Genomic DNA, 12,491 nt, shown 5'->3' with positions numbered 1-12,491 from the left:
TCCAGATCCACGTCTCCCAACGTCTCGATGAAATGATCCACTTGTTCCCGCAGTACCTTGGATTCCCCATCTTTGATCTTCAACTTGGCCCGTAGACCGGCCACATTTAGTCGATGTAGGTATTCTAGCGGGGATTCATCCGATCTGCGGCGAGCGTGGTAGTATTGTCGTGCCACCGACACTCCCAATCCACAGTACTGGGTCTGGAAACTGCGCAGCAAATCTGGCCACTTGTTCCTGGTGGATCTGCCCAGCTGCCGATACCAGTTCCTGGCTGGACCCGCTAGAAGATCCGCAAAGGTCAAACACTTCTCAGCATCCGACGCTTGATCTCTCATGAGGGCCGACTTGACTTTGCTGATCCATGTTCTCGCTCGGTCCTCATCTTGATCCTTGCCCGTGAACTCCTTCAGATCCGATATGGCTGAGATCCGTACCCTCTGGATCATGGACGATCCACCTGCCCCGGCTGTGGCTGTTGCTACCACTGCTGACGAAGTGGATGGGCCATCCAGATCATCTGGGTCGAACTCATCATGGGAGTTGTCTCCCTCCACGGACTCCATCTCCCCGTCTCGTGCTCCATGTTCGTGGAACACTTGCACTTGTGGCACGGGCGCTCTCATACCCTGTTCGGCCAGGAAACGACTCATCGCAGCTTCGAAGTGTCGCTGCAGGGTGCCCGAGGAAGTGTCGGAAGAGCCTGTGGCCGTCTGGTCCACTGGCGAGACCGGATCCGTGAGGCGATTACCTTGAGCCCGATCTGACGATAATCCCACTGGCTTCTTGCCGGATCTGGCTCGATCGTGGCTGGATTGTGTCAGATCACGCGTAGGGCCTACTGGATCCCGAGCCTTCGCGCTCACAGGGACTTCCTGTCCTCGGCTCCTCGCCCGCGCTTCCAGCATGGATGCCCCGGAGGGTCCTAAAGTCATGCGTCGTGGTTCGTACGACGTGTCTGACTCATCCTCAGCGGCGGATTCGTAGTTCGAGGACGCAGCTTGGCTGACCCTCGGCGACGACACCGGATCCATAGTGCGCGACCTTTCTCCGGTGATGGACTTAACTCTGGCAAAGAGGTCCCGCGTCGCGGATACTATGAGGTCCAGGTCTAGCTCGAAGATATCCTCTGCGTCGAACACACCAGCTACGATGCCTGACTCCGTAAGCAAACGTAATAGATCCTTGACTGCCACCAACTTGTTCGCCGTTTTCGTTGGTGCTCTCACCGGATCTCTTGGATCTTCGATCTGTCGTGGATTCAGGATCTGCATGACAGGAACTTGATGCAGGAAGTCGCGTAAAGCTTGGTGGCGATACACAAACTCGAGATCCTTGTCGGACCAGCTTGACCTGGATCCAGCTTGGTCTTCTTCCGACTCTGGACCTTGCATCTTCTTCCGCGTAGTCTTACTCGTTTTCGTCTTCTTTCTCGTTTCTTCGACTAGAGGGTTTGGGTTTAGGTACAGTGTTGGCTTAACCGGTGAATCTGCAAATGCATACCGTTTCGCCTTCACTTTCCCTTGTTTTGTTAGCGGATCTTGACTTGCGTTAAGATCCGCAGGGGTCCCCGAGGCGACCTGGGGAGGATAGAGAGGTTTTTCTTCTAGATCCGGATCCGGATCCACCTCTCTTCCGTCGACAGAGTTCCTCCCAAAACCCCATCGATCCGCGGATCTTGTTTCATTCAGCAGCGTCTTCGTCGATTCGACTTTCGACGACGCCTCTTCCCCTGGCTCAATCTTCACTTGAGCATCTTCTTGGGACTCACGGTGAAATCCCGAGTCACCAAAAGATCCGAGCACGCGCACCATTGTGGTGTAGCGGGATCAGCAAAATCTGCGAGACTGCCAGATCCAACTTACCAACAGCGCCCAGACACCGACTAACGGAGGGGGTCCCCCGATGATCCGTGTTCTGCTGAACTTTCCTCACCTTGTGTACCCGTCGGTAGGGCGAAATCTTTCTCTCTCGGTAACTTCCGAAGAGTTCAAGTGGTGAAGCTTGAGTGTCTTGGCGAGACGTGGGGATGGGGTGGAGCAGCAGTGGAAATCTTCACTCTGCGTCCGTGGATGGTTCGGAATCCTAAGCGAATATTCGAGCTTATGGATCCGGGGCCTAGATCGTGGATCTGGCCGTAGGGTTGCCTTGCGGGTGTGTTCCCTTGCCTTAGTAGTTCCTTTGCGTCGTACTTGCCGCCTCCTGTTACGGGATCTTGAGAGTTGAGAACCTCTAGGGTGTAACCGACCAAGTAGTAATTTCGGTTAACTCGTCGGATCGGCACAAGTAAAGGAAAAGCTCACTAGGTTGTAGGATCTGGCCAATGTATTATCCAGTTATCACTACCAACACTAGATTCGCAATTCCCAACCTTCTCCTAGCTCGTACGGCCAATGTAGTTCCGGTTCTTGAGGGCAGGAAGGCACTTGCGTGTTACTGTGCAAACTGAGGTCTGTATTGATATTTAAGCCTATACCTGCCTGGATTTCTACCTTCTATGTCTTTCATCTGCTAAATCCCTTACCAGGCTCGGCTGCATGTCCCTTCTTCCCTTGACCCATCATCCCAGCTGTGTTATCTTCAGATTCACCGGATCCATGACGTAATCATCATGGTCACCCTATTATGGGTACACTCATCCGGATCCAGGTCGCTTGGATCCACCTCACTGTAATTGTACACTCGCCGTGGATCCGAGCTCTCCAATCATCCAACATCATCTTGCAACCGTCTGTGATCTCCATTGTCCCACGAAAGTTCGAGATCCACTGCATCCATCATCCCTATACCCTGGATCCAGGTACCTCAAGGCGGGATCCTCCCTCCATGGATCCGAACTCGGAAGTATGGGATCCGGGGTACCTCGCGGTGGATCCTGACTTCTCGTTAGCCGTGGCTACTAGATCCACCTTCGGATGGCACCTACCACCATTCCTTCATAGGATCCACACTCGATCCACTGGTACATAGTATATCCCATATCCACCTAAGTGAATCCAGGTAAGGGTGGATCCGAGATAAGTCTTGGTGGATCTTGTCTTCCCGTACATCGCTCATACCAGATCCATCGTCATTCCATACGGGGTGCCGCTCGTCATGGCTAATCCACCACCGGCAACTTGCATCCGTCCCACCAACCCAAATCCTCTCTAATCACTTGAAATTGTCACTGATTCGGGATAGTGACCCCGCGTCAGGCCCATTCTCTTATTTCTGAGAAAGCACTTCACCACACAAGCAACCCTTGTTGCCGGTCGAGTGGGAAAACTACGGCAAAACGTTTATCTGCACGCATTCGGGGGTATACAAGCTGCGAGGGAAAGGGAAAAGGAAGAGGCTGCAATCCAGAGCAATGGAGTGTGGTGCTCAGGTACGATATCTGGGCCGAGTTGGGCGTTATGGATTTGAGTTGGGCACGCATCTCGCCAGTTGGGTATCATATGTGCCAGTATGTTCAGTTTTGACTTACAAGATATTTAATTGTATTCATTTCTATTACAGATCAACGCGTGCGTCCAAGTAAAGGATGAATCCGTTCCTACCTTTGTTTTGAGAGTTACTACTGCTCGCTTGATCCACAACCATCACATCAGCAAGCACACGTTCAACCAGTATCCACACAATAGAACTGCGCTGGAACCGGAAGTTATCAGCACCGTGAATGAGCTACGAAAAGCTGGTGCCAAAAAGAAGCGAATACTCAAGTATATTCATGATAACTCCGCATGTAACCCCTCCAATCAAGATGTGCACAATCTAGTGCGAAGGTTAAAGAAGCAAGAGAGCACTGCCACCACCAGCACGAAACGGCTGAAGAAGTGGATGATGGAATTCTCGGAGGAGCCTGGAAACGTTGGTCGCATATTTGTGGACTCAGTGAATGATAAGGTATGAAAAGGTGTTGCTGTTTATACATCTGATTACTTTAACTGTGTTTCATATTTTAGAGGATCGCCACGTGTATCACATTGCAGACCAAACATATGCGTGAGTTGTTTGACCGGTTTCCTGAGGTGCTAATGATTGATGCAACGCATGGCACGAATGTCTCCAAATACAAGGTGTTTTCGATTATGGCCCATGATGTTTTCGGAAAGGGGCAGTTTGTACAGCATGCAGTCGTCCAGAATGAGCGTCGTCCTACACTCTTGACTGCGTTGGATGAGTTCAAGAAGAACAACCCAGCCTGGTCACGGACTAAGTGCATTTTGATTGACAAAGATTTTACTGAGATATCCGTCCTCAACGTCGCGTTTCCGGATGTCGTGGTGCTTCTGTGCCAGTTTCATGTACTCAAATATTTGCGTGAGGAGATATCGAGCTCAGAGTATGGTTTTACTTCGTGGCAAAAACAACAGTTGCTTGGAATCATGAACTTGTTGGTGTACGCGAGGACAGAGCACGAGTTCACGAAGTATCGAAACTATATGCGGCACGTTATGAGCATTGAACGTGGTGGTGTGTCTCGTTCTTCTGGAGCTGGCCCCAATTGGGGTCATTTGGTCACTGAGAGCAGCGAGTTGGTTACTGAGAGCAGCGAGTTGGTTACTGAGAGCAGCGAGTTGGGCACTGAGATTAGCGAGTTGGGCACAGTTGGGAACAGTTTGGGTGTTCGTACTGGGTTGGGCATGGATAGTGAATTGCGCGGAGCGGAATGTGGAGACAGAGATGACGACTTGTCCAAACACCCATTCGAAATTTACTTCACCAAGAATTGGGACACTTGCAGGTCAATGTGGTGTTCTTTTGAACGCCAAAATGCTGTCACAATGGGGAACAACACGAACAATAGACTAGAGGCTTCGTGGAAGCAATTAAAAGGCCTCGTGGACTCGTTTATGGGTGTAGATGAGTGCATCGCTTCCATTATGTGCTACCAGTCTCAACAGGAAAAGAAATTCGTTGACGACGTGTACAAGTTGAGTTTGGTGCATAACATCAAGTATGACGCTGAAATGCAGTTCGTTTCGAATTTAGTGAGCGAGCATGCGTGCGAGCTTATCTATGAGCAGTACATATATGCAACTAGGAAGGGCAAGTACAAGTACTATGAGCCAGCCCCCGACGTGTACTTGCTGCAGCATGACTGTGACGACGAAGACGCTCTGGATGAACCCAACAGTGAATACTCCATCACGAAGCGCGACTGGTCATGTTCGTGCCTTTTCATGTGCTCTCGGCTCTTGCCGTGCCGGCATATATTTTTTCTTCGCAAAGTACCCGGGTGCGAAAATATTATTCCCACTCAACTGCTGAACCCTAGATGGCTGCTGGCATCGCTACGGATGACCACCGATTTTCCCGAGTTTTGTGGCGCATCTTTTGCCGTGTCTCGGGTCATGCAAGAGCCCAATACTGTCTGGGATTCAAATCGCAAGTTTCGTGAAGCAAACTCTGTTGCATCGACATTCACTGAGCATCTGAGTGGTCTGGGGATGAGAGAGTACCAGACAGCAATGAAAGTTCTTCGCGAGATCGCGACCCTTTTCAAACATGGTGAGTACAATGCAATTGCTTCGCACCAGCCAGTTCCTAGTGGTACGGCCTGTACAGACAGCGAAGCTATTCACGAATCTCCAGACGGTGGCTTAATAACGAGTCTAACGGCAGACGATTCTCGATCGAATTCGTGTATTGATGCTGGTCCTTTGAGATTTCTCCGGCAAATGCTACTGTTGATTCAACTGGTGACGAAGTGGACACGACACAGGTTGGTATCCAATTGGCAACAAATTTGGGCTCTGGAACGCCCCAGTTGGGCTCTGGAACGCCCCAGTTGGGCTCTGGAACGGATCAGTTGGGTGCTGGAACGGATCAGTTGGGCTCTGGAACGGATCAGTTGGGTGCTGGAACGGATCAGTTGGGTGCTGGAACAGACCGGATCGGAATGAGTTGCGATCGGTTGACAACTCAAACCGACCAGGTTCAAAAGTCCACCCAGGTTGGTACGCCTCTTGAGGCCAGCACAGCTCAAGGACGATCTGTCAATCTAGAAGATTCTAACGATTCCTTTGAGATCCAAAGTCCACCTCAACCAAGAGGGCGGCCGAAACAAAAGCCCAAAGCTGTCAAGGCTAAACGAAACCTGGCAATCACGATGGTCCAAGAAGATTTGGATATGCACGAGAACAAATTCCATCTCCTAGCGCTGTATAAAATTCTCGATGAAGCTCCAGCCTACAATTCTTCGCATAAAAGTTGACCCACTTCAGCCTCTTCAAATTCCTAACAAAGCCCAAACCACCCATCGCTTACGAAATTGCAAAGTTGCCTGCAAGCAAACCGCTGATGAGACCTGAGAACATAAGCAGAGTGTTCTCAATAGATTTGATTAAGAAGTGTATGGCCACGATGAGTGCCTACCAGAAGAAACACGCTGGAGTACGAGAACTCGATATTGCGCTTGAGATTGTTGGGCTAGGTGTCTTTGCAAACTCGACAATCGCCCTCATGAAAAAATGGCACCGTGCCCACGAAACGTTGAAGAAGATAGACAGCACGTTGAATTGGTTGAAGCAGCTAGACTTCTCGCGTTTAAACGCTTCAACATATTCGATAGAAGATGATCCTGAACTACCGGAAAAACTCAAGGCTATTCCTCTCTTTTCAGCGCAGGTACGTATCAATCATCTTACTATATTTTTGAAAATGAATAATACTAATGCATTGTAATTTTGGCTTAATAGGCACAAGTGCTGGACCTTACTGCAAAAGAGTGTTTATCCTACGAAATAATGCACTTGGTGTTTTCCAAGAGGTTCGGCCTCAATCCCAACGTGACTATATTCGACTCGGAAACCCTGGGGGTCGTAGTGGATGGAAAAATCTTGGCGGACCACGAAACTATACGCAGAAATCTGGCAGGCTTTTCGAAGGAAATTATTTTGTTCCCTGTGAATTGCAACGGGAACCATTGGTGCTCTGTGATGATGAACCTCGAGAAAGGGAGTGTAGCTATCTACGACTCTAGTTCATCTTCCTATTTGATTAGTGTTCGTGCCGTGGCCCAGACACTGATCATGCTATTACCACAGTTAGCAAGACCGCGGCCACGAGTACACACGTACGAGTCCGGACTTGGCGTTCAAGTGGACAGCTACAACTGCGGTGTTTACGTCCTACTGGCGTTTGAAGTGTTCTGTGGAGGTGAGCCACTTGGTCACCTAGACAAAAAAACCTTACAGTGTTTGAGATACAGATACTTGCACATGTGCATGCAAGCTTGAGCAAGGAAAATAGACTTAGTTTAAGCGTAATACATTTTGTTCTGGTCGTTATGATAATTGTGGTGTTATATTAAGAAAACAGTGAAGGACACATCCGGCGACAATTAAATCTCGACAAGTGATCCTTGCGACTCTACACTGTAGTACATGTATGGACGAGCTATGTGTCTCCCAACGCTAAGTCTCACCACAGACCCGTCTAAGTACGGCACCGCTCTATCCGGGTATACGATGAGGGTGTATAGCGTCCTAACTGGCTTTAATGATCTGGGCTACGTTTGGGAGCTGTTTGTGTTCCTGATGGGCACGCTTGGGCTTCTGGTGGGCGTGATTGGCGCAGGAGTCTCAGGATTCGTGCCTTTATAAAAAAACACACAGTGTAGACTACTACGCTGGGTAGTTAATACTACTACTGTAGTAGTGTTCATCCAGTTATGCCCTTAACGAGAGAGATGCATCAGGATAATATTCATAATTTAATTCTGCCTTGAGTTCTCAAACAGGTTTTAGTTGCAGTTGAGCGACAGTGTTTTGCAGCTGACGCAACTGACACTGACGAACAGAACACTAACTCAATGAACGTTGGTCTTTGTCGCATGGTCGTTTTACACGCGGTTGGTACTGCTTCTCCACTTTCAATGTCTGCGTTGGAAATCGTTTCAACGTTGGGGCAGCAGACGTAACGCGGGGGATATGAAAGCGCCATTTCATCGGACTCCAACTTCCTGTTTGTAGTAGCTCCACGATAGGTGCATCTTCATCCACACTCTCAGTTGAATCGCTGCTGTCATAATTGAACGTTAGCTGCTCGAGAGCTTGAGTTGCTTGAAGTCTCTGCTTGTCCGTCCCCTGTCGTATGAGCGCTTCAAGAGCTGGAATGGCTCCGTGTTGGGCGATAATCACCACAGTGCGCACATCTACCGCCAGATTCGTCAAAGCTCGTACAGCATCCGTCTTCTGGTTATCCGATCCATCTTTCAGTCGCAACACAAGAATCGGGATCGCTTCTGCAGCAACAATCACGCGGCGACTTTCAGCGTAAACGGCCAAATTGGCCAATGCCCGAGCGCTTTTCGCCTTCTGATTGTTCGTTCCATTTCACAAGAGTTCCATTAAAAATATGATCGCTCCTGAAGACGCAATTCTACTGCAATTATCCTGAAACGCAGCCAAGCTCCCCAGCAATCGAGCGAGCTGGTACTTCTGTTTGTCATTCCCACTTCGCAACAGATCGACAACTCGAGGAATACCCACGATGGTCTTGATGGCGTCAAGATTGCCACCATCGATTGCCAAATTGGCCAGAGCTCGCAGTGCACAACCAGTCTCTTTGGTGGTCCCACACTTCACTAGACCAATCAACGGCTCAACCGCAACGGAGATGGAAATCTGGCTTCGACTCGTGGCGTTCACAGAAAAGTTAGCTAACGCCAACGTTGCTTGTTCCTTTAATTTGTCTCCCCCCCGCTAATCACACGAGAGTCCACCAGCACCGGAATGGCTCCATCGCGTACTATTTCACTGTGGTATTCCTCGTCGATCGCCAGGTTGGCCAGTGCTCGTGCTGCGTGGCTTCTCTGGCAATGAGTCATCGCGAAGTCGCTCCACAAAGAAGCGGACGGCTCCTGCATCAACGATAAGACGACGGCTTTCTACGTTAAGAGCCAGGTTGGCTAGTGCGCGTACTGCTAGCACCTTGAGACTACACTCCATTGTCCTTAAGAGACCCACAAGTGGCTCAATGGCCCCTGCTTTGACGATGGCACTTCGACTATCCCCTTTGAAAGCCAAGTTAGCCAAAGCACGCGTAGCTTCGTCTCTCTTACCGAATGTCTCTTCGAGAAGACCCACAAGCGACGGGATGGCTCCAGCCTGTACAATGACATCAATATTGCTCTCGTCGATCGCCAAGTTGGCCAAAGCTCGAGCTGCTTGGCCCTTCTGGCTGGTCGTTCCGACTCGGAGAATCTTTACAAGAGGCTGAATGCCTCCTTCTCGCGTGATTTGAGCGCAATTAGCCTTGTCCACTGTCAGGTTTGCCAACGTCCGTGCAGCTTGGTCTTGCTGTTGGGTTGTTCCCTTTTCCAGAAGCATAACAAAAGGACTGATAGCTCCACTACTGACGATCGAAGTCCTGACGTCTTGTCCAATCACAGTGGCGTTTCCAAGCGCACAGGCTGCGTGTAGCTGTCCACGAGTGCTGCCGTTGCGAAGTAACTCGACGAAGAGGGAAATGGCTTCATCATCGATGATCGAGTCACAGCAAACACTACTACTCGAAAGGCGACTCAATGCAAACGCAGACTGAGGCTTCTGCGCGCTGTTTCCTCCTTGCAGCAGAGCTACCAGAGGCTCGATAGCGCCGGCTCGCGCAAGAACTTCGCAAGTTTCAATGTCATGTGCGCAGCGTCCTAAAGCGCTGGCTGCACATAGTTTCTGACATTCATCGCCGCTTGACAGCAACGTCACCAGCGGGATCGCAACGCCAGCTTCTCGTAAGTCGCTGATGTTTCTCTCGTCAGTCAAACACGCACAGTGGAGTGCGGCCTTCGCTTTGTCTCGGCTGCTGCCTTGCGATAAATCCGCTACAATAGCGACACACTCTTGAGCAGTGGCTGGACAGCTGAACTCGCCAAGACGTGCCAGCTCATTGGACGGCAGCACAGAGTCGAACTCTATTAATCTGAGAGAGGCCATCGCGCTAACCTTAATAAAGTGCGTCCACCCATTTCTCACCAGATTCGTCAATTCGAGAACCCCATTCGCATCGTAAAACTGTTTGCGTTGTCCTTCATCAAAAATCAAGGGGTAGAGAGTCAATAATGCCTGTTCCTGGTCACCGACACTACCCATGCGAACTGCATTCAATACGTCAGAGACGCAGGTGCCAATTACCAGCTCTGAGCTAGTGTTCCCCTCGAAAACACGTTCGTGTTGTACGCAGTTGTTCGTGGGCTTCCCGCACTCGGAACAAAAGCGAGCGTCACCCCTAGGCAGAGTGTTACATGCCCCACACGTGACAGCTCGTTCGTCTCTACTTCGGTCCGCAAACGCTTTCAACTGCTCCACTACGTACTGTAGTTTGCAGCGCTTGTTTGGGTCTGGGTTCGTCATTCGTAGCACGAGCTCCCACGCATCGTCCAATATCCCGTCGGGCTTAGGAAAGGTACCACCGTTTCTCACGATATAATGGTACTCGTCATCGGATAAGAGTGCAAGCGGAGGGACTCCAGTCACAGCCTCAACGACGCACATCCCGAAAGAGAAGACGTCCGAAGCAGACGTCGGGAGCTGTCTACAGCACTCAGGAGCTCGCCAGCGGCAACTGTGTGAGGCAGATTCCCGTTCGTACACCTTGGACAGCTTACAGTACGACCCCCTCCTTGTGGATAAACTCCAGTCCCTGTGCCGCTTCATAAAGCAATCGCCACATCTCCAACTTGTTGTCGCCACTGCGAGCCAGGAACGAGCGGAGATCGCCATTCTCGGCGTGTGCGGACACAAGAAACGGCGGTGAATTGACGTGTGAAGCACCAAACAGAGGCAGTAGATGAGGGTGACGCAGTGCGAACAGGATGTCCATCTCCTTTCTAATTTCTATCCACATCCCTTCATCAGCCACCGAGTCATCAATATAGAAACGTTTCAACACGAGCTTCTGCACTGCATTGTACTTGAAGCCAAAGTCGCCCCTGGCGAATGGCTTGGAAGGCACTTTGAAACAGTCTTCCGGAGCAAACCACGACGGCAACGCAGTGTCAGATACTCGCAGTGCGGCGCTTATAGTTTCAATCAAAGATTTCATTCGGCTTATGTCTTCTTTCTCGTGTAGACTGATTAGCTTTCCCACCTCAAATTTAAACGTCAATAAAGCTTCCAGTTGCGATCGAGGGCTCTGAAGACCATGAAATATCACGTTTTTATCGCTTAACGACACATCCAGCACCGATTTATGCGTGAAATAGTCTTCCTTCCACTGTTCGCGCCAAGTTGAGGCATCCACGTCAAGCAACTCAACGAACAGATCAGTGACGCACTTGTTGAGTTCCTCCAGCTCGTACGCCATGACTCGGTGTCGCACAACGCGAATCGTCAGCTGCTTACTATGGTGAAGTTGCAGGAAGCGAAGGTAGCGTTTTAATACATCCACGAATTGATCCAGTAAGTTGCTGGAAGGGAGTTGGTTGTCGCGATCCATCTCAAAGAGCTCAGAGAAGAGATTATTCAGGCGAGAATGGATGCGCTCACACGCTGGTTGACACTCATCCATCTGTAGACAGAGTTGCTGCGCTGTGGATAGCGCTTGGGCCACACATCCCTCTCCAGGGACCGCCAGGCCGAGCAGCGCACTCACTTGGAACTTTTTTTCGAAATTTCGTTTGGGTCTTAACCCTATCGTTACCAGAAAGATACATTACTGAAATCAAGACACCTTATTGTCATATTTCTTTCCTCCGCGCTAATCGTCGCCCATGTTTCGCCCAATCGCAGCTTAGGAAGCGATGTTTTAGAAACCACGCAGTTGTGCCGATACCTTGTCCTATTGTGTCTCGTGGGGTATTGCAGAGAAACTGGCAACCAACGCCACTATCAAACCCGCGGCACATTCACAACACATTCTGTAGCACAATTATACTCGAAGAAAGATCTGATGTAAGCACTACAGCCGCTTTCTCAAGGCGCCCATCGTGTCACCATGATCGCTTTCACCACGCATCCCCACCAGCAACAAGATAAGGAAAGCTGTCATCGCTGCGGTATCTTAGGAACATGGGAGTTCGTCGCTGTGGTAGTGGGTACTTAGCAATGACGCAGAAATGCCGCCAGCATGTATAACTCTCGCTCCTCTCTCTTCACGCTGCAGGCGGCTATCGGCACGCCTACGACCACGAGTAGCACGGAGAGGTCCGCGATTTGGTTACTGCTGTTTGCCAAACTGCATTTGGTGTGCGACTACAGGCTGCTGAGGGCCAGCTTATTCTTCATGCCGTGCGTGTGTCGATAATTGCTGAGTTTGCTGAAGAAGAAAGTCCCGCCAAGATGGAGAGCTCAGGTTTTTCGCAGAAGCCGCGACGAGAGTGCCGCATGGAGAAAGAAGAACAGCGCTACATAAGAAGAGATGCCAGTCGCCCGTATAGAAAGAGAAGCTCAGAGCCTAAGGACTCGTTGTGCTGGGGAGTTCTCGCCCTTGGCGATCCAGAAATGAACTGTACTGACTACTGATGCGTTGATGGCGCTACCCATAACCGGATAATGAAGTTCATG

General features: G+C 50.2%; 1 protein-coding gene across 1 annotated transcript; it reads right to left on the bottom strand.

The window, feature by feature from the left end:
* Positions 1-7,793: 7,793 nt before the first annotated feature.
* PITG_10645 (uncharacterized protein) lies at positions 7,794-11,595 on the bottom strand (the record flags this gene model as incomplete). The annotated part of the gene is made up of 4 exons (XM_002901455.1): positions 7,794-8,295; positions 8,392-8,615; positions 8,835-10,521; positions 10,595-11,595. The coding sequence occupies 4 exons, from the start codon at positions 11,494-11,496 to the stop codon at positions 7,794-7,796; spliced, it is 3,315 nt and encodes a 1,104-aa protein (XP_002901501.1).
* Between the last annotated feature and the right edge of the window lie 896 nt (positions 11,596-12,491).

This window comes from Phytophthora infestans, genomic scaffold (assembly GCF_000142945.1).
Source record: "Phytophthora infestans T30-4 supercont1.20 genomic scaffold, whole genome shotgun sequence".
Classification (NCBI taxonomy): Eukaryota; Oomycota; class Peronosporomycetes; order Peronosporales; family Peronosporaceae; genus Phytophthora; species Phytophthora infestans.
The sequence above is the reverse complement of the archived record's forward strand: the minus strand, read 5'-3'. Positions and strand labels throughout refer to the sequence as shown.